Here is a 25,139-nt window from a genome sequence, read left to right on the forward strand (position 1 = left end):
CAAACACACAATGAGATATAATAATAATAATAATAATAATATATATATATATATATATATATATATATATATATATATATATATATATATATATATATATATATATATATATACATACACACACACACACACACAGTCTTAGACAAATTCCTTCCTCCCTGATCCTCTCCTTTTTCACAGTGTTAATGTTTGTCTCTCACCTTTTATCAAAGCCAGGCTTTAACTGGGTGAATTGGTTCGCTGCAGTGCCACCCTGTGGCAGAGGCCTGTGACAGTGCTACTGCTTTATCACACTGCAGACAGAGTAACTAACTGACCTCTAAACTGTCCGCAGGTCCTACGGTCCATAAACACCAGTACTCGGGCCACGCAGTGACTGACATTAACCTGGACAATGTGTGTAAGAAAGGAAACACACTCCTCTGGGACCTGGTGCAGGACGAGGATGCGGTGAGTTCACTGATTCAGAGACAGAACCAGATGCATGTGACGGTGCAACAGCGAATCAACTCTAATTTAATAGTAGAGCTGGTGAAGCCATCACGTGTGATTCTCACACTAACTAGGAACAGTTCTAGACATGCTGGGCCGTAATAGAGCGGAGTCCAGTTTTACTGATGCTGTTACTTTATAGAGTAATATTTCCCTCAGTCTGGACGCGGAGTTGCAGGGAAAACACATAGAGCTGCTGTGAACAGAGCGTTTGGATAAAACCACTGTGGAAACCAAACAGGGAACACGGCCACACATCTGCAGCTTCATCACCTTGGTGTGAGAGTGGACAGCAGAGTTCTATTAGTGTGAGGTGTGAGAGTCTCATATGGACACTGAGTATAAAAGTAAGTCAACCAGAGACCTTTTTACATGAGGTGAGCCAATCGGAATTTGCTAGTTATGGATAAAGTCCCGCCCTTCAACAAAAAGAGCCAATCCGCTTTTTGCCCTTCAACAAAAAGAGCCAGTCAGCTTGCTAGTTATGGATAAAGTCCCACCCTTCAACAACCGGGGCCAATCCGCTTGCTGGTTATGGATAAAGTCCCGCCCTTCAACAAAAAGAGCCAATCAGCTTTTTGCCCTTCAACAAAAAGAGCCAGTCAGCTTGCTGGTTATGGATAAAGTCCCGCCCTTCAACAAAAGAGCCAATCGGAACTTGTTGGTTATAGTTAAAGTCCCGCCCTTCAACAAAAAGAGCCAATTGGAACTTGACGGTCTGCTAAATCATTTACAAGTGGAGACCTTCTAAAGCTTATTGGGTGGTGTGTTGATAAAGGAGTGCTGTGGGCAGTAGTGAGCAGAAGAGCATTTTGGTGAAACTATGGATGCTTAATGGATTTCTCTTTGTTTTTTTTTTCTGCACATTGATCAGATCCACCTGTCGGAGGGTTTGATAAACGAGGCGGAGAAGCTGCTGTGTTCGCTGGTGTGCTGGTTCACTGACCGACAGATCCGCATGCGCTTCATTGAGGGCTGCCTGGAAAACCTGGCACATCACAGGTGAGGCTCAGCATGTGGACCTTCTTGCCGTCTTCACACTTACACTGATTATATTGTTTGTTTGGGTCCAAACTGAGTCTGTTTACACTGAAAATGTTATGTATTTATGTAATTTAGATTATTTTTTTTTTTCTCATGGAGAACCAACCTTTCCTCTGTATAAGAGTTTGATGTGTTGTGTGAAAACGATCCGGGTTTCAAAGCGTACTGCACCAGGTTTTCCAAAAGTTTCCCAAGAGCATCCACCACTTATCACTCTCTCTCTCCAGTTCAGGTGTAACACTTTTGGCCAACTGGACCATGTTGAACCCCCTGCAGCCGGAACCCCAAATTAAAACCTTAAACTCATTTATATATGACTGCTGCTATAGGCGGTAGCAGTGTGGCCCCTCCCATTCAGGCAGCATCATTTTAACTCTGCCTATTCAGCCTGTAGCAGTTTAGCCTTACCTGTCCAGCCTGCGGCTTTTCGTCCCTGGCCCGTCCAGCCTGCACAAGTTGGCCCTGGCCCGTCCAACCTGCAGCGAGTTGCTGTTACTGCAGACAGCCTGTAATCTTTATAAATGGACCCTAAAGGAAGGGGGGGGGGTAAATTACAGATTCTGGTCTGATTACTGTTTGAGTTGTTAATGGGTGAATAATTTGATGGTATTTAATTCTGTGGGTGATTAATTTTAATTATGGCAAAAATGTACCTGTCATCTTTTTTCTGTGTCTCAGGTCGGTGGTGGTGTCTCTGCGGTTGCTGCCGAAGCTCTTTGGAACCTTCCAACAGTTTGGCTCCAGTTACGACACACACTGGATCACCATGTAAGACCACACACTGACTGCCGTGTGCACTTTATGGCTAAAAGTACTGGGGCGCCTTCACGCTCCACATGCAGGAGCTTTTATGAAATCCCTTTCTAAACTCATAGGCCGGTGGTCCCCCTTTGCAGCTCTAACAGCAGCAGGTGTGGAGCTCTGCAGATATTGAGTCAGTTGGAGACTTTTCTGCACTATGCTCTGAGCTCAGCACTCAGCCCCCGACCTCGCTCTGTAACTGTACGTGGTCTTTACGAGTTGCTGTGTTTCCTAAACGCTTCCACTGTTCAATAATAACACCACTCACAGCTGTACAGTATTACCGTTGAAACGCTCAAGCCTATCAGTGCCAATGTTTTGATCTCTAGTGGTGCCTAGTGGTTTGATCTCTAGTGGTGTAGGAGAACACTGACCGCCAGTTCTGTTACAAGGGTGTTCAGCGGCCAAGAATCGTTGCATTAGTTCAGAAGGAGTTCAGAAAGCTGGGTTGGTACTTCAGGTGTTGGGAAGGAAGAGCATGCTAGCCTTTGCCATCCCAGCGCTGGTAGCTTTGTGTGATGGGGAGTCCTGGAAAGAGGGTGGGAGTTGGAATTGGAAAGAATCCAAAAACATAAAACAAAAAGAAAACATCTGTATCTTCTGTAGAGATGATGATGATGATGATGATGATGTGTGTGTTGCAGGTGGGCTGAAAAGGAGCTGCACATGATGAAGCTCTTTTTTGAGGACCTTCTGCACTACATCCAGGAAGTGCGAGAGCAGAGGCACAAGTTTGCTCTGTGAGTACGACTCTCCTCTCCAGCTTGATGAGGTTGAAGTAAGCAGTGCTCTAGATTCTGACTGTGTGTGTGTGTGTGTGTGTGTGTGTGTGTGTGTGTGTGTGTGTGTGTGTGTCAGGTATAGTCACAGTGCGGAGGTGCAGGTGCGACTGCAGTTTCTCACCTGTGTGTTCTCCACGCTGGGCTCACCAGATCACTTCAGTAAGTCTCTCCCTCGCTCTCACAATCGCACATTCTCCCATTCTCTCTCTTTCGCTCTCTTTTGCCCTCTCAATTCAGTTCAGGTTCAGTTCGCTGTCTCTCTCTCTTTTTTTTCTCTTTTTCTCTCTCTTTCTCTCTCCTAGTCTCTCGCTCAATTCATGTTGGTCTCTCGCGCTCGTTTTTCTAGCTCCCACCCATAATGATTTTGTCAATAGATTGCCCCCCTCTCTCTCTCTCTCTCTTTCTTTCTCTCTCTCTCTCACTCTTTCTCGCACTCTCTCTCGCGCTCTCTTAATGAAATAAAAATTCAGTTCTCTCTCATTCTAGTCTGTCTCTCTTGCTCTCTCATACATTAACTCATATTGTGTGTGTAGGGCTGAGTCTGGAGCAGGTGGATATCCTCTGGCACTGTCTGGTGGAGGATTCAGAGTGTTATGATGATGCTCTGCACTGGTTTCTGAATCAGGTGCGCAGTAAAGATCAGCACGCCATGGGCATGGAGACCTACAAACACCTCTTCCTCGAGAAGGTAACGAACACACACACACACACACATTTGGGAAAAGAGCTTCAGCTCTAATGAACTACCTGCAGTGCTGCTTTCACTCTCATTAACACTTCATAGGATGTTGTTAGTCAAAGCTCTTCCTGTGCTGCCGTCTCTCTGTCTTTCCAGATGCCTCAGTTGAAGCCTGAGACCATCAGTATGACTGGGCTGAACCTCTTTCAGCATCTCTGTAATCTGGCCCGACTGGCCACCAGCGCCTACGACAGCAACTCCAACTGCGAGGTACGCTGACCATGTTTTTCGATTCTCGCCCACTAGCTAGAACCCTAGAGGAACTGGGGCCGCAAAGGCTAGCGTGTGCCTTCTCTAGATTACATGAAGAGCTCCACGCTAATGCAAGGTCGTTTGTACAGCTGGATACTAGCGTCCAGATCTGTTACTACATCAGCTAACAGATGCCTGATTAGTGACCGGGGCAGAGTGAGGACTGTCCTGTCTTTCCAAAGAGAGCCAGGCTTGTGCTTCAGTTATTCACTCTGAGACTTTTGGAAAATAGATGACCAGATCTGTGGCATCACTGAATACTGAGCTCCCGAAGATAAGGCCAGCGCTTAGACAGCTGTGCCACCGAGGAGCTCTGGCGGTTTAGTTTTAGACCATGTCATAATTGTTAGCTTCGTAAATTTTCTGTCACAAATTTTAATATTTTCTATGTCTGTCAGCATGAATATATCGGACTGTTCACCAATTATTATTATTTATTTATTTATTGTGGCACCTCTCTCTCTATGTAGTTGTGTGGCATGGATCAATTGTGGGGAATTGCTCTCAGAGCTCAGTCTGCAGACATCAGCCGAGCGGCCATTCAGTACATCAACTCCTACTACATTAATGGTCAGTTACTCCAACACACACACACACACACACATATGGTTTACTTTAATGTTACCCACCCACTTGTGTCAACAATCAGATTTGACAGCGCTTCACCAGCAGGTGTATGAACATTGTGTGTGTGTGTGTGTGTGTGCGCTGTTTCAGGTAAGACGGGGCTGGAGAAAGAGCAGGAGTTCATCAGTAAGTGTATGGAGAGCTTAATGATGGCTTCGGCTAACCTGGAGAAAGACCCTCACTCCAGCCTGACCATCATCGAGAGGGGGCTGCTCATGCTCAAGACTCACCTGGAGGCTTTCAGACGCAGGTATTCTCACGGGCTCACCTTCTACTCAGATGGGCACGTGCAAACACCTACACACCCATTGCTGACACAGATGTGCAAATGCTTGTCCAGTGCCTGTAGAGAAGTACGGAAAATAGTATAGGACTCTCTGAAGCAGATAAACATGAACCTGTTGGCACCATGCTGCCTAATGCCAGGCGTGGGCTAAAGGGGTATAAAGACCCCCAGCATTGAAACTAACTGTGTTCTCTGGAATGATAGATGAATGCAATCAAATCATCTCAGCAATGCTCCTCCAAAATTGAGCAGAAAGCCTTCTTCCCTGGACAGTAGAGACAGTTAGTCCAACAAAAGCAGGATAAACTCTTTTTAACATCTTGGATTTCAGAAGAAAGAATGAATAAACAGGTGTCCCAATACTTTTGTCCAATATTTCCACAGTTTACAGATTTAATGTCTGTGGCATTCTTGAAGCATGTGCCCATGTCTCTCTGTTTGTTAATGTCTCTGATATGGGGTCTCTCTGTCCAGGTTTGCGTACCACCTGCGTCAGTGGCAGATCGAGGGGGCCGGAATCAGCAGTCATCTCAAAGCTCTTAGTGATAAACAGTCTTTGCCTCTGCGCATTGTCTGCCAGCCAGCTGGCCTCCCTGACAAGGTAACGCACACATGCACTACCCTCTGTGGCAAAAGACAATGAGAAGACAGAGTCGGTGCCTTTAAACCTTCTCTGTTGTGCGCGCATGTGTGTGTGCGCGTGTGTGTGTGCGCGTGTGTGTGTGCGCGTGTGTGTATGTAGATGACAATAGAGATGTACCCCAGTGACCAGGTGGCTGATCTGAGAGCAGAAGTGACTCACTGGTACGAGAACCTGCAGAAAGACCAGATCAGTCAGCAGGCCCAGCTGCAGGAGTTCAACCAGAGCACACGCCAACAGGAGTTTCCAGGTGTGTACTCACTCGCTCACTCTTTCTCTCACACACACACACACACTCACTTTCGCTATCTCTGACTCACACTCTCACTCACTCATGCTCTCACTTATTCGAGCTTTTCACACTCGCGCTTTCATTTTCTCGTTCTTACGCTCTTGCTCACTCGCGCTCTCACTTACTCAAGCTCACTCGCGCTCTCACTTTCACACTCTTGCTTATTTATGCTCTCACTCAAAAACTCTCACTCATGCTTTCACTCGCTCCTACTCTCACACCTCACTCATTCAAGTTCTCCCGTACTGTCTCTCACTTCTACACTCTCATTCCCTCACTATCAGCTCTTGCTCATTCACGCCCCCAGTCATGGCGTCTCTCTCCCTCTCTTGCGCGCTCACTCCGTCACGGCCTTGCACTCTCGTTTTCCTAGAAGTATGGCACCTTTTGTGGACAAGATACTGGACGACCAGTATCAAACTCATTTTTACACTTAAAGGCCAGGATGTCAGTTCCAGCTCGCGTTCACACTGAACACTGTGTTTGCAGGTGGTCTGATGGGTCCAGTGCGGATGATCTCTTCAGGTCATGAACTGACCACAGATTACGATGAGAAAACTCTACATGAGCTTGGCTTTAAGGACATGCAGGTAAGATCTCAGATCTCAGGCACGTGCACACACATGGTTTGCACTAAAGTAGAACCTGTTAAGCTGCAGTTGATTTTATAAAAAAATATATATTTTATTTTATTCAGTCAAGACAGACATTAAAACTAGTAATAAATATTACTAGGAATAAATATTGATACTTTAGATACCAGAGCAACCACCTGAGATTCCATATTAACTACTTGAAATTCCATCCCAGCTGTTATGGCAGCCTCCTGGAACACTGTGGCAGCCAACCTAGCAACCACAGATGGCAATCATATAGTATGGGATACTAGCAACACCATAGCAACCAGCTGGCGTACTAATGGCAATCGCCCTATCAACCAACACAAAGCACCTTAGCCACACCACAGCATCTGCTTGCCAACCACCTGAAATACCATAGCAGCCTTATAGCAACCACCAGGGATACCCTTACCACAACTTAGCAAATCTCTCTCTATCTCTCTCTCTCTTTCTCTCTCTCTATCTGTCTGTCTGTCTATCACTCTTTTTCTATCTATCTCTCTCTCTCTCTCTCTCTATCTCTCTCTCTGTCTATTTCTCTCTATCTCTCTCGCTTTCTCTCTGTCTATCTCTCTGTCTGTCTGTCCAGATGGTGTTTGTGTCTCTGGGAGCTCCTCGGAGAGAGAGGAAAGGGGAGGGGGTTCAGCTGCCGGCATCATGTCTGCCTCCTCCTCAGAAGGAGCACATCCCGATGCTGCTGCTGCTGCAGGAGCCTCACCTCACCACGCTGTTCGATCTGCTGGAGATGCTCGCCTGCTTCAAAGCCCCTGGCCCGGACCGCCCACAGCACACCACACAGGTACCGAACCCAGCACCCCTCACAGCTACTTTTTCAGCAGGGGAGCTTTGTAGCTTTGTGCTGGATTTAAGCGATTACACACTTTTCCATTTCCCTTAAACCAAGAGGCCACTGGTGCTAATGAAAGTGTGTGTGTGTGTGTGTGTGTGTGTGTGTGTGTGTTCTCCGTGTAGAACGTGCGCTGTGAGGACCTGCACCTGCATGCAGAGAACCTGTCTCGGCGTGTGTGGGAGCTACTCATGCTCCTGCCTACCTGTCCCAACATGCTCCAGGCCTTCCAGAACATCTCCGATGAGACGGTCAGTTGTGTAGCCCAGACTAGACCAGCGTCCGGTTTCTCCCAGAATCTCCCACCCTGTGGGAATAATGACTGGATGGGCAACCTGCGTGTTTACAGAGCTCATGAATCTCGTTTTGTTGTTGTGGGTTTTAGGGTTCTGATGGACTTTGCTGGAAGGATCTGTTGAGGATAAAGTCTCCTCATAAGCTGCTGTACGCTCTGGAGATCATTGAAGCCTTGGGCAAACCCAACCGCCGAATCCACAGGGAGTCTACGGTACGCTACACCTATAGATATCAGTTGTCGCCAATTTTTCCTGCATTTTCTCCATTTTTGCTGTGTGTAACTATTTATTTATTTATTTATTTCATGATAATTGGACCAATAGAAATGCTCCAAAATTAAATATAATCTTTTTATATTGACTTCAATTGAAAGTGAAGAAAGTAAAGTAGAAAGCTAGAATTCAACAGAAGTTTTGATTCTCCATCACTGTGTTCATCATTAGAACATCTCCAAAGTTCTCCCCTCTCATGGAGTCTAGTGTTATTTAGAGTTCTCCTCATATCAACACCTGGTTTGGTGGTAAATCAGGGCTTAATGATGGTAAATCAGGTGAGCTGCTGCTGCTGCTGCTGCTGATGGAGTTGAACACATCTGTGTGCTGTGTGAACACACGCTGTGCTGGCTGGACTGGGAGATCCAGGAGAAACCTGGAGGAACCGAGCTCTGTTCTTCAGACAAGCTCACCGACAGGATCTCACTACCTTCTTCAGAATTAATTTCTTCAGTTTATATATATATATATATATATATATATATATATATATGTGTGTGTGTGTGTGTGTGTGTGTGTGTGTGTGTGTGTGTGTGTGTGTGTAAATTGAGCATTTCTATTGGTCCATTCATTATAAAATTGTTTTCATGCACATTGCTGTTGTTACATGCTAATGTCTGTGGGTTTGCATGCCTTTCTCTTCCTAGGGAAGTTACAGTGACCTGTATCCAGACTCCGATGACTCCAGTGAGGACCAGATTGAGAACAGCAAAAACACGTGGAGCTGCAAGGTGAAACAACCACAAACACACACACGCTCTCACCCCTCACATACACACCCACATATATCTCACTTAACTTTGAATTCTACCTTCTAGATTTTAATGTCTTAGCTGAATGTATACTACATGGACAAAAATTTTGGGACACCTGCTTTTTCATTGTTTGTTCTGAAATCAAGGGTAATAAAACACAGCTCCATGCTGGCAGAGGGCGGACTTTATATCCTTCTAGCCCACGCCTGGCATAAGGCATGGTGCCCGTAGGTTTATATTTATGGGTTCTATTCTACTGGCATTACATCTCTACTGGCACATGTGCATTTGCACATCTGTGCCAGCAGCGGATGCAACTTGAAGTAGCTAGATGCATCCATTAGAAGGTGGTCATTAGTTTGTCCTATGCATTTAACCCGTCCGTGCACTGAGCACAGAGACCTACACAGACGCTAGGCAGCGGTACGCACTAACTTTCAGGCCACGGCTGCGGCCATAAATTCAAAGAAAAGCTGATGAATAGGAAGCCAACTTTTCAGCTTCGTCGTTTGAAGTAATGCCCTTCACCATTTTCAGTACTGTCTTTGTACTGCATGTGTATTGTGTGTGTGTGGGTGGGTGGGTGTGTGGAAAAGGCCTCTGGTGAGCTACGTATTCATCCAGTGGCCTCCTCGTTTATACAGCCCTCTGCCTTGTCTTAATCAGGAGCGTCAGTGTTCCACGGCAAAACCTGTACCGTAGAGCCCTGCTTCAGACGCTTAGAATGGAGCCGAAGGGTTGAGTTTCTAAATGCACTGTGAAAGCCATTCTTCCATTTCAGTGAAATCGTAAACATTGGTCTGGTTGATCTTTGCAGTCGTGATGATAAATGAACTTTCTGTGTCTGTGTGCAGTTTGTGGCGTCTGGTGGTCTTCAGCTGCTTCTGGAGATTTTTAACTCTGCTATTCTGGAGCCTAAAGAGCACGAGTCCTGGACTGTGGTGAGTCTCCACCTTTCTGAACACACCTTTCCACCACCTGTGCCATGGTGTAAATAAAATTTTTATATATATATATATACATATATATATATACATAATTGGTTTTATCAAAAAGGGTTTTTTTAATTCTATGTTAATTATAAAAATGTTATTTTATATAATAATGTAATTGTCTGTTATTACATACACAGGTACCTTATTACATTATTACATAATGTCTTCATGTAATTATGTATGTATATTGTGTGTATTGTATCTTTTAATTATCATAATTGGGTTTTACTTGGATGGTCCATTATAGATGCCTCGTAGATGCTCACCTGTCATTCGTCTAACATTCAGCTGAAAATCTATTAATCACAACTGAACTCCAAGCAGAATGTAAATGCCTGTCTTATTGAATGTAACCCTGCACCTAACCCCAACCCTAATGAACCTGGAATCAACCCCTACACTTAACACTAAAAGGGTGGGGTTAGGGTTAAGGTTAGGTGCAGGGTTACATTTAATAGACAGTCATGTACATCCAGCCTAAAGTTCAGTTGTGTTTAATACATATTTAGTTGAATGTCGGGTGACCATCACCAAGTGATGGCTGTAGTTAATTAAGTAATGACCCCTCGCTTGCTCACTCTGTCTCTCTCTCTTTCTCTCTCTCTCTTTCTCTCTCTCTCTCTGTGTTGTGTAGTGGTTGTTGGACTGTCTGGCGTGTCTGCTGAAGCTGATTTGTCAGTTTGCTGTGGATCCAGCCGACTTAGATCTGGCCTATCACGACGTCTTTGCCTGGTCTGGCCTGACGGACACGCAGCGGAAGAGGGCCTGGCCTGGAAAGTCCCGCAAAGGAACAGGGGAGCATGGCAAGGGTCTTCACATTCCACGGCTCACAGAGGTACAACACCCCTTCTGAACCATTCCGTCATTTAATGTTGTGAACAACCCACGCCCCCTTTAGCCGTGCTGAGTGGCACAACATTCTGTAACGCAGCTGCAATGTTTATTATGGAAAATGACCAAACCAGGCAGCTGGGCTCGACAGCGATCCATCCACATAAGTAAAGAACCAAAGGTCCCTGGACAGCAGCGACGTGCAGCCCGGGAACGTCTAACAGCTAACTGAGGCTCAAATCCCACCTGTTTAGAGGATAAAGCCTCATATCTGAGAACACTGAGTCGAGGGAATGTTCTTAGCAGAGTTTCCCACAGTTTTCAGCCTCATTTAGTCGACTGACTTCAGGTTTACCTGTTTTCCCGGTTAATTGAACTTAGCATGTTGCTAAACTCTCAACTACAGTGGGCTTGTTTTCTTTCCCACCTGTTTTCAGAGCGTGACCTTACCGCTCGGTGAGCTCCCACATGCCTGGACTCCAACTGTTTCTGTGAATTTCAGAAATCCATTAGCTTCTCTTCTCTTCTGTAGAAGGAGAGCTCTGAATTCCTGCTGAATCTGCTTGTACAGTCAGTCACACAGCGACATTTTCTGTTTTTGTGTTTTAGCGGTGTTCCCACTGAACGCTGATATTGCCACTCCGTCTGACACAAAATATATATATATATATACACACACACACACAAAAGAGAAAAAGCATAACAAGTAATAATATCGTAATAATTTTATATAATATAAAAAAGTCAGACCTTTTATTTTTAAACAGAAAAATGCTTGTTTGTTTTTACTGTACAGCCGAGCAGTGGATGTAATTCCTTTACTCTTATTTACAGCCTGTATTCACTGTATTTTTGACAGCAGTTCTAAATCACAGCAAAATAATCGACTTGAATTGAAATTAAGATTTTTTGTAATTAATTTTTTTTTATTAATCTCGCTCACGTTCTCTCTCTTCAGGTGTTCCTCAGTCTCGTTCAAGGCACCAACCTCATCCAGAGGCTCATCAACGTGGCATACACCTATGACAACCTGGCACACAGGTACACACACACACACATACACTCTCGTATCCAAAGAATCAGGGAAAGGCGAGACGATGCACCAGCACACACATTACTAACTTGCTGATGTCAGGAACTTCTGCTGTTTCTTCCAGGGTTTTAAAGGCACAGTCAGATCACCGGTCTCGCCATGAAGGTAAAGGACATCCTCAGTTGTCTCATTTGTTATATTTATTACATAATAAATGATAGCAGTCTAGAACATATGAAGATGATTCATCACTGACCCCAGATGCATTGAATCAGCCAGGACGTGACGTGTGCTTCTTTAATTCAGAATGAGAGATGGTTAGGCTAATGTTGCTAACAAACACTGGACACTGGACCAGTCTGATCTCTGTTAAAAAAAAAACAAAAAAAAAACCTAAATATTTAGTAAAAAACCTCAGGAATAGCCCTTGTTTAAAACCGGTTACATTGTTTTAAACATTGTTTTAGCCCTTGTTTTAAAACTACTTTACATCCCACTGTGTAGTACAGGTTTATCTCGGCAAGAGAAATATCTGAAGGTCTGGAGTCGTCTTAAGCGGGTTTGGAGACATTTTGTGGGCGTGTCGAGATCAGTGAGATTGGTGACAGTCCAAGCCTAGTCTAGGTTAGCAACGTTAGCCTAGCGTCTCCTTTTCTCTACTAATCGAGCTTCAGATATTTCACATGCCTCGTCAGATCAACTGAATCCGGAGTCAGTGATCAATCATGTTCGTCTGGTTGATCTGGTTGATAAGCCGCTGCTGTGTCCTGCTGTGTTTTTAGTGACCCACTACTCAATGTGGTTGTTGGTGAGTTGGGCTCATTGCTGCTCCGTGGTGAAGTCCAGCCTGGCTGACAGTGACCATCTCCACGACTGGCTCAAAAAGCTCACACTGCTCATACCTGAGGTACAGTATGATGAGGAGAGCGAGGAAAGGCACTTGCTAAATTTTACAGTCCCAGTTAAGAGCTTTCATCCCATTCTAAATCCGTAAGCATTAATTTAGATTTGGTCCCCTTTCACAGTGATAATGATTTCCACTCTTCTAGGAAGGCTGTCTACAAGATTTTGAGAGTGTGTGTATGTGGGAAGTTTTGTCAATTCTTCCAGAAGAGCATTTGTGAGGTCAGACAGACTGGTAGTGGCCGAGAGGGCTTTGCTAGTAATCTCCATTCTTGTATATCCCAAGGGTTTTGGATGGGGTTGAGGTCAGGGCTCTAAGCAGGCCAGTCAAGTTCTTCCCCACCAAATTCAGAACCCAGTCGAGCCTTAATGGACCTTGCTTTGTACACTGGGGCACAGTCAGTCATGCTAGAACAGAAAAAGCCCTTCCTCAACTGATTCCACAAAGTTGCAAACGTACAAATGTCTAAAATGTCTTGGTCTGCTGAAGCATTAGGATTTCCCATAGGAACTAAGGGGCCTGTAGACCTACCCCTGATAAACAACCCCCTAGCATTATCCCTCCTCCACCAAACTTTACAGTTGGCAGCGTAGTCAGGCAGGTAACTAATGTTCTCCTGGCATTGGCCAAACCCGGACTCAAAACAGCTCTATTCACTGATATTGAGGTGTGTCCCAATGCTTTTGCTCATATATATATATATTGGCCTTCTGCCCCAAATAGGGCCACATCTGATTGGCTCAAGCATTTATTCACTAATTAACAAATTTTATTAATGAAAACATGATACTTAAGGTGATGTATGCCCTGCCTAATGACTGCAGACCTGCTTTTTGTAAGATAAAATCATGAATCAAATTGAAATCAAATCCCTATTGATAAGTCCTGACCTGTCCACAGTTATTCCACAGGTTTATTCCATAGCTTCACAAAAAAGTCACAAAACAGAAAAGTAAGATTTGAAGTAGTAAGCAGTTTACAGACTAAAGAAAAGTCAGCAGGTGCATCTAGAACCTTTCACTGATGCTAAATATGCAAATACACATGATGTGTCCATCTGTCAGTCCGCCCCCCCCCAGCTTGCTCAGTTAACCCCTTTCCCTGTTACAGACTGCTGTGCGTCATGAGGCGTGTAACGGGCTGTACAAGCTGTCTCTGTCGGGGCTGGAGGGAGGAGAGTCCATTAACAGGTCGTTTCTGCTGCTGGCTGCTTCAACGCTGCTCAAATTCCTGCCGGACGCACAGGCTCTCAAACCTCTCAGAGTAAGTGCAAAAGATTATTATATTATACGATTTTGAGAAAAGGTGCACAAACTTTTGCACGCCCACTCTTGTAGACTTTTTTTTTTTTTTTTTTTTTTTTACATTGTATGTAGACTGGGATGACCGGTCAACATCAAACCTAGACGGGATAAGGCATTAAAGGATGGGACACATATGCATGTGATTTGTGTGTGTGTGTGCACGCAGGTGGAGGACTATGAGGAGGAGGCCGTGTTGCGCTCGGGCTGTAAAGAGTATTTCTGGCTGCTGTGCAAACTCATCGATAACATCCACGTTAAAGACGCCAGCCAGACCACGCTGCTGGACCTGGACGCACTGGCCCGACACCTCGCGGACTGTATACGCAGGTATACACGGCTAAACACACACACCCTCCAATACTACAGCGTTATAGGTTGCATCACTGCTGTGTGTGTGGGGAGAACCTGGTACCTTGTATTGTGCATTAACCAGAAGAACTGCTCTCTCCTCTCTCCTCTCTCGCTCTCGCGCTCTCTTCCTGTAGTCGCGAAATCCTGGATCAGCAGGACGGAGCCGTGGAAGACGATGGTCTAACAGGTCTACTGCGCTTGGCCACCAGCGTGCTGAAGCACAAGCCTCCATTCAAGTTTTGTCGCGAAGGTCAGGAGTTTCTGAGGGACATTCACGACGTGCTCTTCCTGCTGCCCAGCCTGAAAGACCGCCAGCAGCCCAAGTGTAAAAGCCACGCGGCCCGAGCTGCAGCCTACGACCTGCTGGTGGAGATGGTGAAGGGCTCGGTGGAGAACTACCGACTGCTACACAACTGGGTTATGGCTCAGCACATGCAGAGTAAGGACAGGGTGAACTGTTATTACCAGCAACATCACGGCTAGTGGAAACAGTCGGAAAGTTAACCACGCTGTTGTTTACTCCACCCCGCAGCCTCTCACGCTCCGTATAAGTGGGACTACTGGCCACATGATGATGTCAGAGCAGAGTGCCGATTCGTGGGTTTGACCAACCTGGGAGCCACCTGTTACCTGGCTTCAACCATACAGCAGCTCTATATGATACCGGAGGCCAGGCAGGCCGTGTTTACTGCCAAGGTAAAGAGCCCGTCCAGTCCTCATCGTTTCTGTGCAGTCATGGAATTTTATCTGCGTTTTATTTAATTGTTTAATTTGTTGCTATTTTCAGTATTTGGAGGAGATCAAGCATAAGACCACACTGTTGGAGCTGCAGAAGATGTTCACCTATCTTATGGTGGGTCCATCAGCTTGTTCAGATGTTTGGCTCTGGGTGATCATCTTCCTTCAATTTTTTTGTTACATCACAGATGTTACAAAAATGCTGCTTGTGTGTGTAGGAGAGTGAGAGGAAGGCCTACAACCCTCGTCCGTTCTGTAAGACCTACACCATGGACAAGCAGCCTCTCAACACTGGAGAGCAGAAGGACATGACAGAGTTCTTCACCGACCTAATCACCAAAATAGAGGAAATGTCTCCAGACCTGGTAAGACTGATTGTGTTCAGCATTCGATTTAGGCCACTCTTAGTACCTATGCGAACACTACAAATTGACAAAAGTATTGGGACACCTGCTCGTTTACGGTTTCTTCTGAAATCAGAGGTATTAAATGAGAGTTTAAAGAGTTCTTCGCTCTCACACGTCCCAACATGGTCTCTTAATGAAACCTACGGTGGTTCTTCTAAGGCGTTGCTCAAAGAACCATTTGAAGCACCTTTATTTCTGAGCGGGCCTCAGACGTTGCACCCACACTTAGACTGAAAGTCTAAAATCGAAGCTTAGCTGCCGCAGCTGTAAGGAGTTTTTAGCTCTGTTCCTGAGGTTCGATTCTTTGCTGTGTAGAAGGTTCAGAGGAACAGGCTTGATGGTGCTTTTCTTTCTTCTTGCAGAAAAACACAGTGAAGACGCTCTTTGGTGGAGTCATCACCAACAACGTGGTTTCACTGGTCAGTGAACACTGAATTCTCTCTCTCACAGACACATATACACACACACACACACCACTCCACTCCAGTGTGTTTAGTCTATTTGCGTGTGGGAGGTAAACTGTGTCTCTCTGCGTCTGTAGGACTGCGACCATGTGAGTCAGACAGCGGAGGAGTTCTACACAGTGAGGTGTCAAGTGGCCGACATGAAGAACATCTACGTGAGTGACTCCTACACACATTCACACACTCTCGCACCTCATTTTACACTCATGATAATAATAATTTCGGATCAATTATCTCGTAGCTAGTTCTGACCTCACCTCGAAACTTATCTTCCGACAGCGGCAGTCCTATCGAATCTGCATCGGCCTGCTTGTTGCCTGGCAACAAGCACCAGCCCTTAAAAAGTCATGTTTAAAGTTGACTGTAAACCTACCTGTCGGAGAGCCAGCCACATTTCCAAAAAGTTACTGGTGATGTCCTGGCACACTCCCTTCACCATGTCTGTCCAACACAACACAGGGTTCTAATATTTATTGGCTGTCTTTAAAACGTTCTCTCGGCTGCCCCATTAAGACTTTGGTGGGGGTAAGGGTGGGCGGGTATCACTGCAGCAAACAGTTCTGATGGGCTTCTCCTTTATGGATCCACCTCATCCAAGCTTAAACATGTTTCTTACAGATTTAACAAAAAAAGGATGGATGGGAAACTAACTCTGCATCTCTCTCTCTCTCTCTGTGTGTGTGTGTGTGTGTGTGTGTGTGTGTGTGTGTGTGTGTGTGTGTGTGTGTGTGTGTGTGTGTGTGTGTGTGTGTGTAGGAATCTCTGGATGAAGTGACCATTAAAGACACTCTGGAGGGAGACAACATGTACACCTGCTCTCAGTGTGGGAAGAAAGTGCGAGCAGAGAAACGGTAAAGTTCCTTCATGCAGTATAGGCTGTGTGTGGGTGGGTGGGTGCTGTAAAGCTATTAAAAAGTTCATCTAATTAAATACATGCTAGATTAATAAATCTAAATTACATAATCAAAACGTTTGCTAAGAAAAATCTGTGAAACCATGCCCAGCCCTCTGTCCTCTACCCTCTGAACTGCCCTACAGCCCTACAGTCCATAGCTATGCCTTTTGCAGTTGCGTTTTTGTAAGGCGGTCACACTGGTAGACCTGCTTAGTCTGCGTTTGAAGGGCCGGTCCAGTGTGGCTTGACTGTGGCTTGACTAACACAGTCATATCAGAATATTAGGACCACCCCTGATTTTGAGTGACCTCAGCCCATTCTATCAGCTCCACTTCTCATATAGGAGCCCTGTGTAGTTCCATAGTTCCAGACAGTATCCATCTGTTTCTCATCTGACTCTGTTATTAGCCCCCTTTCACCCTGTGTGTTCTTTAAAGCTCAGGACCCCCACAGGACAGACCCCCACAGAGCAGATAGGTAGTATTTGGCTGGTGGCTCATTCTCAGCACTGCAGTGAGACTGACTGACATGGTGGTGGTGTGTACGTAGTGTGCTGCACTGGTACGAGTGGGTCAGACACGGCAGTGCTGCTGGAGTGTTTCCTGTTCTGATGTGATTGTGTGTGTGTGTGTGTGTGTGTGTGTGTGTGTGTGTAGATAGGATTTGGTCACAGTTTAATTATTGATTTGTAAGCGTCACCGTTTACAGTTTCACATTTATTTTCTGGACAGTTTTAATTGTAGGAAATGTCTCGTCTTGTTTCTGGCAGAGCATGTTTTAAGAAGCTTCCCCGCATCCTGAGCTTCAACACCATGCGCTACACCTTCAACATGGTGACGATGATGAAGGAAAAAGTGAACACCCACTTCTCTTTTCCTCTGCGTCTCGACATGACTCCCTACACCGAGGACTTCCTCATGGCCAAGGGCGACAGGAAGGAAGGTAATGCTGGGACTTTGCCTACAGTCAGAGCATCTGCCAGGAATAATCGGCCTATTTATGAAACTATGGAATATTGATAGGGATTGAGATTGATTTGATAAGCATTAATGTTTCACTTCTGGTTGTGGCTGTGTTGTGTCCTGTCAGGTTTCCTGGACAGTGGAGAGGGGAAAGCGGCGGAGAGTTACGAGTACGACCTGATCGGCGTGACGGTGCACACAGGGACAGCAGATGGTGGACATTACTACAGCTTCATCAGAGACATTATCAACCCCCACGCATACCGCAACAACAAGTGGTGAGGAGGAGCTGCAGGATGAACTGCTTCAGACTTTCTCCAGATCATAGAGAATCACTTTCAGTCAGTCCTTCACAGTGTGCTTCACTTCGCCCTGACCAGCAAGTTTAGCCCCGCCCATCAGCAGCGGGAGCCCGAGAGAGCACAACTGGCCTTGCTCTCTTCGGGTGGGTAGGCGACTCTCCCTCTCCATATCACTTCAGTGTAATGCTGCCCCAGCACCGTATTCTCCTCAGCATCAGAGCTGGGTGCCCGGCGCTTTCCTCTGAGTCCGTTGGTTGCAGTAGGTGCAGTAAAGTGGCAGTATGAAAGGAGGTGGAGGCTGGTTGTGCAGGTTGTGTTGGATGAGGCATGTGTCAGTCATCCCCCCTCCCAGTGTTGGTAGCATTACATATAGTGATAGGAGGAGAGTACTGGATTAGGCTGGGTAAAACTAGGGAGGAAAATCAGGTAAAAAATAAATGCATAAGAGGCCGTCTACATGTCTGTCTTGAAAGTAACAGAAACCGCCAGAATCAAACAATCTTTGATGCATAGAATTTATAAGGATTAGAATATTGGGCTTTTAAAAGCAGAATATTTCTACAGATTTGTTGCCTATATCTCACCACTGATGTCATTTCCCGTCTCAGGTATCTGTTTAACGATGCAGAGGTGAAGCCGTTTGATTCGGCTCAGCTGGCGTCTGAGTGCTTTGGAGGAGAAATGACGGTACAGTATAACTGTCTTACTGTTTCTTCTGTAAATAATCGAAGCCTCTGTGCAGAATGACTTTTTAAATTGCATTAGACGTGTTACATTGCTGATCAAGAGCAAATTTGCAAATTTTATTTTTGGCTGCCTACAAGACATGATTTAAAATGTATTTGCAGGAGGAGCTAACTAATTAACTAACCAATGCAGATAATTGTATTGTGATTTATTTATTTATTAGATTTAGTTTTGTATTTAATTTTTTTTATTTGGTTTGTAAATATTTTTGTTTGTATTTTATTTTCATTTTGGTTTGAAAATGACTCGTGAACGTCACTATAAAGTCATGTTTACTAGTGGGAATGTTGAATTTCTTTTAGTCTAGTTTATATTTAATTTAATTTAATTTATTTTTAAATATATATATTGTTATTTTGATTATTTAGCAGCAACACTTTAAGTGTAAAATCTTCTAATGGGTGGAAAAAAGGATTCTTCGGATTCTTCTTACTGGACCAAAAAAAAAACGGTCACCTTTTATTTCTTTTTTTTTTTTTTTTCCCTGTCAAGATACAGACAGAATTAAACCAAAAGAATATTTTTTTCCAGGGTGTTCACATTGTTTTTAATTAAAACCACTTAAACGAACATTTCATAATGCTTAGGAACATCTGCAGACAACTAAAAGGCAGCATCTGTCTCTAAGTAATCTCAGAAGGTCTACAGAACAACTTTTTTTTTTTTTTTTTTAAATAGTTGTTTTAATAGTTTTTTCTGTTTCATTCTTGTAGACCAAGACCTACGACTCTGTCACAGACAAGTTCATGGACTTTTCCTTTGAGAAGGTAAGTTTGAACACATTTCCTACAATTTTTTCCCCTTATACAGTTTACTGTAATTTAGGTTCTCCACAAGGGGGCGCTAATAACGCTTTCTTTCTTTTTTCTTTTTTCTTCTCTCCTCGTTTTCTCAGACTCACAGTGCCTACATGTTGTTCTATAAGAGAGTGGAGCCAGAGGAGGAGAACGGGAAGGATTTCAGTTTTGATGTTTCTCCTGATCTACTGGAGGTACAAACACTCAACAGCCCTCTCAGCTTCATCCTCTCTTACTTACAGTAGATATGAACAGTATCATGATATGAAAATAAATCACATAAATATGATTTTTATCAAGTGTTTGATATTCCTGCAAATGCTAAGCTGAAAGAAAGTGGCTGCACATAACGGTGCAGTCTTGGGTGTTATTGTTGCCATGTTACTAATTCCTAACTTTACCCGTACCCTGAACTGTCCCCCCGCAGTGGATCTGGCATGACAACATGCAGTTTCTCCAGGACAAGAACATTTTTGAGCATACCTACTTTGGGTGAGTTCTGCCTTCAGGCCTCAGCACAGTCTGTTTATCCTTAGGACATGATTTACTACCACTGCTGCCATGGCCGAGCGAGGCTTGGTTGTCTTTACCGAAGTCGCCTCTCTCTTTATTGTACGTCTCTGTGTCTTTCTGTGCAGCTTTATGTGGCAGCTGTGCAGCAGCATCCCCAGCACTTTACCAGACCCCAAAGCCATCTCGCTCATGACTGCCAAGGTAGTAATACTGCCCTCTGAATTACACTGCATCAGTACAGATAGATCTTTTAAATGAAGTGCTTTTTTTTTTATTTTATTATTATTATTATTATTATTATTATTTAAATCTGAAGTGTGTTTATGATATTTTTTCTGTAACAGCTTAGCACGTCATTTGTCTTGGAAACCTTCATTCACTCCAAAGAGAAGGTGAGGTGATCTTGAACACTGAACTCATATCTGTGGTATAATCTAACACCAGCTGTAAAACATAATTTTGGACTGTCAGTGTTGATTTATATTATTGCTACGTTCTTTAAATACTCATACAGATGCTCTCTGAATAGCAGAACCTGCAGCTCTCGCTGCTGCTGTATCAGACAGCGGGTGATGATGCATTTTTAATCTTTTGCTTTGGTTTACAGCCCACGATGCTACAGTGGATTGAACTTCTTACCAAACAGTTTAACAACAGCCAAGCAGCCTGTGAGGTAAAAAGACTCCGACACAGAACCTGACTTTTCCTAACTTCTATAAGAGAAGTGGAAAGAAGTTTCTGTACATTCTGATCCATTATAATCCATATTCCAGAATTGTTATTTCATATTCCACAATTTTCTTCTTTAATATGATTTTTTTTCTATCATTCTGATCCATTCTATTCTATGTTCCACCAATTTGATCCATTATAATCCATATTCCACAATTCTGATCCATTATAATCCATTTTCCACAATTCTGATCCATTATAATCCATTTTCCAGGATTGTATTGTTATATTTCATATTCCACAATTTTCTTCCTTAATATAAATTTTCCACCATTCTGATCAGTTATAATCCATATTCCAGTTCTTTTCGCTATGTTTTTTCCAAGATTGTATTACATTATATTCAATGAATTTATTATTGTATTCCATATTCCTTTATTTTATTCCAATGTTTCATTTGTAATGCTTTATTCCATTGAATTCCGTTCATTATATTCTATATTTTAAAAACTTTTCTAATTATAGTCTGTTGTCATCTTTTATTGCAATTATATTCTATTGTTCCATGATTTTATTTCTATATTTATTAAATTCCATTTTTCCCAAATATATTTCATTTTTTCTAATTCCATGATTTTATTCTGTTATATTCTGTAAATTCTAAATATTCATTATATTATTCTATTATTATATTATATTATTAATAATTATAAATGATTATATATTTTTTATTTTTATTATTTTTATTATTATTATTATTATTATTATTATTATTTATTATTATTTTAGATTTTAGTCCTGAGCTGCTGGCTCTCCAGTACTGGTGTCAGATGGGATTTTCTAATAATACGGAGTTGTTGTTTTTTCCTCTCTTTGCTTTGTTAACTTTCTGCAGTGGTTTTTGGATCGGATGGCAGACGATAACTGGTGGCCGATGCAGATTTTGATAAAGTGTCCCAACCAGATCGTGCGACAGGCGAGTAGATGATGTGTCCTGTAATTACTCTAGTCACCAGCTGACCCGAACACGACCACCTTACTCCATGCACTCTAACTCTGATGTCCTTGTTGTGTGGTTCTGCAGATGTTCCAGAGGTTGTGTATACATGTGATTCAGAGGCTGAGGCCAGTTCATGCTCACCTCTACCTGCAGCCTGGAATGGAGGATGGGTAAGAGAGAGTTTTGACCAGTTTGACAATTTTGTGGCTGGTGCTGAGATCAGCAGAGGGGAAAAGAGAATCCCATAGAGCTGAATAGAGAGGAAGCTCTAAATGAAGCAGGTGTCCAGTTTAACTGACAGAGAGTAAAACCTCAGCTCCCTGTTTCAGTACTGTGGTGTTTTTAGGGTTCAAGCAGACTGTGTGGGGAACACTATTGTATCTGTTAACTGGATAAGAGCATCTGCTAAATGCCGTAAATGTAATTCTTTTGTGCGTCATTAGGGGGCGCTATTTTATGCTTCGTGCTACATAAAATGCTAGGTGTTTCTCTGCAGCCGTGCGTCCGATCAAGCTGAAATTTGGCTTTCAGAATCCGTTAGACAAACTAAGTAACTGGTAAGTCTGGTACGTCTAAATGAATCCTCTGGATGTCTATAAGGGCCATTAAAGGCACTTGCATATTAGAGGATACCCACATGGTTTATGTCGAACTGTCAGCTCTCAATGTGACCCAGAGCAGCGTGTGAAGAGATACTCTGACCCTAAACCTGAAAAACTGGAGTCCGACTTGAGACATTCTTCATATTTCCTGCAAAAACATGCCTTTACTCGCGTGGACGGATTGTTTACCAGAGTCTCAGCTTTACAAAGTGGTGGAAAGTGTGAATATTTAGGATAGTATATAGTATGTAAACAGCGAGAAACAGAAGACCAGTTTCTGCACGTCTGTTGGTCAGTTGCACAGAAAACCACACTGCGAGAGGCAGAGATGAGAATCGTGACTTGTCTTCAAAACCTCGTAACTCCGGATGTGGGTCACATATATAATATCTAGCAATGATATGCAATGGGAAGGGCGGAGTCTACAGGCTCAGAGAATGTTTGCACCATATTCCTGTGCTGTATTATCACAAATATATTAATAGAAAGGTTGAGAAATGTTAAATTTGGTGCGCTGATGTGTTTAAAGGCTCTAGAGGGTTATCCAAAAATAGAAATAAGTAGATCTAATGGGTAAAATTTGTGTTCTCGGTGTGTGAAGGCGTGTCTAACCTGTAGTTCTGAAACATTTGTCTCCTGTCTCGCTAACTCCAGGTCTGATGACATGGACGCCCCAGTGGAGGACATCGGCAGCCGCTCGTGTGTGACGCGGTTTGTTAAAACACTGCTGTCAATCATGGAGCATGGGGTGAAGCCCCACAGCAAACACCTGACTGAGTACTTCGCCTTCCTTTACGAGTTTGCCAAGATGGGAGAGGAGGAGGTGCGCTTTTTTTTTTTTTTTTTTTCTATTCTGTAAAAACAGGGTTTTTTTCCCACTCATGTCCAGCAAAACACAAATTCTGACACATCCGTAGAAACCTCAGCGTGTTCAGTCCTTACTTCAGGTCACCCTGACAATAGCAGGATGTAATGGACAAGTTTTCCCATAGAAACTGCTGGATAAAGGATTACTGTTTTTGTTTACAGAGCCAGTTTCTGCTGTCCCTCCAGGCCATCTCCATCATGGTTCATTTCTACATGGGCACCAAGGGTCCAGAGAACGTAAGTCCGACACGCCCCGCTCTGATTGAGCGTGTGTTGATGTGTTAGAATCCAGAAAAGGGGCAAGGCAGATCAGCTGAAAGCAAAAACTAGCCGGGAAATGATGCAAGTAAGGGTCAGGATGTTGGGTGATCACCACCACCACCACCCCACCTCATCCCCAACTCAGCCCAAAACTATTGGATTGGGCACCATCCATCATTCCAGAGAACACAGTTAGTTCCACTGCTCCACAGCTCAATACTGGGGGGCTTTACACCCCTCTAGCCCACACCTGGCATTATTAGGCAGCATTGTTCCAATAGGTTCATGTTCATCTGCTCCAGAGAGTCGTATTCTATTGGCAGTACTTCTTCTCTACAGAGACTAGACAAGTGTCAGCAATGGGTGCAACTTGAAGTAGCTGAATGCATTCATTAGAAGGGGTGTCCACAAACATTTGGACATATATAGTGCATATTTGTAATGATTCTAATATGGTTTTGTTGTTGTTGACATGTTATTCTCATTCTAACCCCTCTTTTTAGACTCAGGTGGAGGTTCTGTCGGAGGAGGAGGGAGAGGAGGAGGATGAAGAGGAGGATATTCTCTCTTTGGCGGAGGAGAAGTACCGACCGGCAGCGTTGGAGAAGATGATCGCCCTCATCGCTCTGCTGGTGGAACAGAGTCGCTCTGAAAGGTCTGGAAGAGGTCTCACATCATCTGTATCCATCCAGACTGTAGTAAAACCAAGAGCGCTCCGTGTTCGCCTGATGTGTCTGATGTGGTCTTTAATATCTCTGTCTCTAGACATCTGACCCTCTCTCAGAGTGACATGGCTGCTCTGACTGGCGGGAAAGGTTTCCCCTTCCTGTTCCAGCACATCCGAGACGGGATCAACATCCGACAGACCTGTAACCTCATCTTCAGCCTCTGCAGATACAACAACAGACTCGCCGAACACGTATGTCTCTCACACACACACACACACACACACACACACACACACACACACTCAGTCCCCAGAAACAATCCAGACAGGGGCTCAGCAGTGTAACGTTCTGCCGCTATGGCCCAGGGGTCGCAGGTTCGAATCCTGAACCATGCCGATTTGCCATCAGGGGCCGGAGTCAGAGAGAGCACAGTCGCCCAAGCTCTCGCTGGGTGGGTAAATGCCCCCTCTCTCCCCTCGGCACAGGCGCCTTTTAGCTGGTGCGGCAGAGCTGGATAGTTGCTAGTACCAAATTTGGAAACAGGAAAAAATGTAACTGGAGATATTTCACAGAGCAGGTTTTCCCGATTAGCCAGATCATTAAAGCCAAAAGCCCAGTTCTATATGTTAACATCCTATATGTAGAAAATACCATAACCATAGCAACTCCTTTCATCCTGTCTAAACAGCCCTGTTCAGAACGGTGGGTTTGAGTGCCTGTTCCTTTAAATAATAATGAGCCACTGGTCAGCCCACCCTTTTTATTACTCCTGCCCAGCTCCATTAATTCAAATTTTACTTCTGAGCTTATTCTTATTTGTCCCTGTTTTGCACTAGCCAGCTAACATTTACTTCACCTTGAGTTCACCTCTCTCTCCCTTACTCGCCTTTTCTTTGCATGTTACGCGTAAATAAGCAAACACAATTGTGTTGACATTTCACAGTTTATGGGTTGGTAGGCGCTTTAATTCGCCAAATGAGATTTCGATAATTTTGGCCCCTTGCTAGGAGTTGTGGGGTTGCTGGAAGGATCTTGATGCGAATAACTGTTGCTGAACTACAGTCGAAAACTACCCAGTGA

At 44.1% G+C, this 25,139-nt stretch overlaps 1 protein-coding gene across 1 annotated transcript in view; it reads left to right on the forward strand.

Annotated features, from left to right (window-relative positions):
* usp34 (ubiquitin specific peptidase 34) overlaps positions 1 to 25,139 on the forward strand; it is a 70,441-nt gene that overhangs the window by 33,264 nt on the left and 12,038 nt on the right. Inside the window, exons 17-61 of the mRNA XM_072657812.1 lie at positions 335 to 450; positions 1,367 to 1,494; positions 2,215 to 2,304; positions 2,982 to 3,077; positions 3,196 to 3,278; positions 3,653 to 3,807; positions 3,955 to 4,068; positions 4,581 to 4,680; positions 4,828 to 4,987; positions 5,498 to 5,624; positions 5,766 to 5,913; positions 6,445 to 6,545; positions 7,165 to 7,374; positions 7,548 to 7,673; positions 7,808 to 7,930; positions 8,639 to 8,722; positions 9,601 to 9,687; positions 10,376 to 10,576; positions 11,531 to 11,613; positions 11,730 to 11,770; positions 12,388 to 12,512; positions 13,620 to 13,772; positions 13,980 to 14,140; positions 14,299 to 14,603; positions 14,697 to 14,860; positions 14,952 to 15,017; positions 15,121 to 15,267; positions 15,672 to 15,728; positions 15,851 to 15,928; positions 16,530 to 16,624; positions 17,438 to 17,610; positions 17,758 to 17,908; positions 18,541 to 18,619; positions 19,393 to 19,446; positions 19,575 to 19,670; positions 19,904 to 19,968; positions 20,115 to 20,190; positions 20,334 to 20,381; positions 20,597 to 20,662; positions 21,557 to 21,637; positions 21,746 to 21,831; positions 22,918 to 23,086; positions 23,293 to 23,367; positions 23,895 to 24,046; positions 24,157 to 24,310. Coding sequence (XP_072513913.1) covers positions 335 to 450; positions 1,367 to 1,494; positions 2,215 to 2,304; positions 2,982 to 3,077; positions 3,196 to 3,278; positions 3,653 to 3,807; positions 3,955 to 4,068; positions 4,581 to 4,680; positions 4,828 to 4,987; positions 5,498 to 5,624; positions 5,766 to 5,913; positions 6,445 to 6,545; positions 7,165 to 7,374; positions 7,548 to 7,673; positions 7,808 to 7,930; positions 8,639 to 8,722; positions 9,601 to 9,687; positions 10,376 to 10,576; positions 11,531 to 11,613; positions 11,730 to 11,770; positions 12,388 to 12,512; positions 13,620 to 13,772; positions 13,980 to 14,140; positions 14,299 to 14,603; positions 14,697 to 14,860; positions 14,952 to 15,017; positions 15,121 to 15,267; positions 15,672 to 15,728; positions 15,851 to 15,928; positions 16,530 to 16,624; positions 17,438 to 17,610; positions 17,758 to 17,908; positions 18,541 to 18,619; positions 19,393 to 19,446; positions 19,575 to 19,670; positions 19,904 to 19,968; positions 20,115 to 20,190; positions 20,334 to 20,381; positions 20,597 to 20,662; positions 21,557 to 21,637; positions 21,746 to 21,831; positions 22,918 to 23,086; positions 23,293 to 23,367; positions 23,895 to 24,046; positions 24,157 to 24,310 — 5,249 coding nt within the window. The remainder of the gene's footprint in view (positions 1 to 334; positions 451 to 1,366; positions 1,495 to 2,214; positions 2,305 to 2,981; positions 3,078 to 3,195; positions 3,279 to 3,652; positions 3,808 to 3,954; positions 4,069 to 4,580; positions 4,681 to 4,827; positions 4,988 to 5,497; positions 5,625 to 5,765; positions 5,914 to 6,444; positions 6,546 to 7,164; positions 7,375 to 7,547; positions 7,674 to 7,807; positions 7,931 to 8,638; positions 8,723 to 9,600; positions 9,688 to 10,375; positions 10,577 to 11,530; positions 11,614 to 11,729; positions 11,771 to 12,387; positions 12,513 to 13,619; positions 13,773 to 13,979; positions 14,141 to 14,298; positions 14,604 to 14,696; positions 14,861 to 14,951; positions 15,018 to 15,120; positions 15,268 to 15,671; positions 15,729 to 15,850; positions 15,929 to 16,529; positions 16,625 to 17,437; positions 17,611 to 17,757; positions 17,909 to 18,540; positions 18,620 to 19,392; positions 19,447 to 19,574; positions 19,671 to 19,903; positions 19,969 to 20,114; positions 20,191 to 20,333; positions 20,382 to 20,596; positions 20,663 to 21,556; positions 21,638 to 21,745; positions 21,832 to 22,917; positions 23,087 to 23,292; positions 23,368 to 23,894; positions 24,047 to 24,156; positions 24,311 to 25,139) is intronic.

Source organism: Salminus brasiliensis, chromosome 15, assembly GCF_030463535.1.
Source record: "Salminus brasiliensis chromosome 15, fSalBra1.hap2, whole genome shotgun sequence".
Taxonomy (NCBI): domain Eukaryota; kingdom Metazoa; phylum Chordata; class Actinopteri; order Characiformes; family Bryconidae; genus Salminus; species Salminus brasiliensis.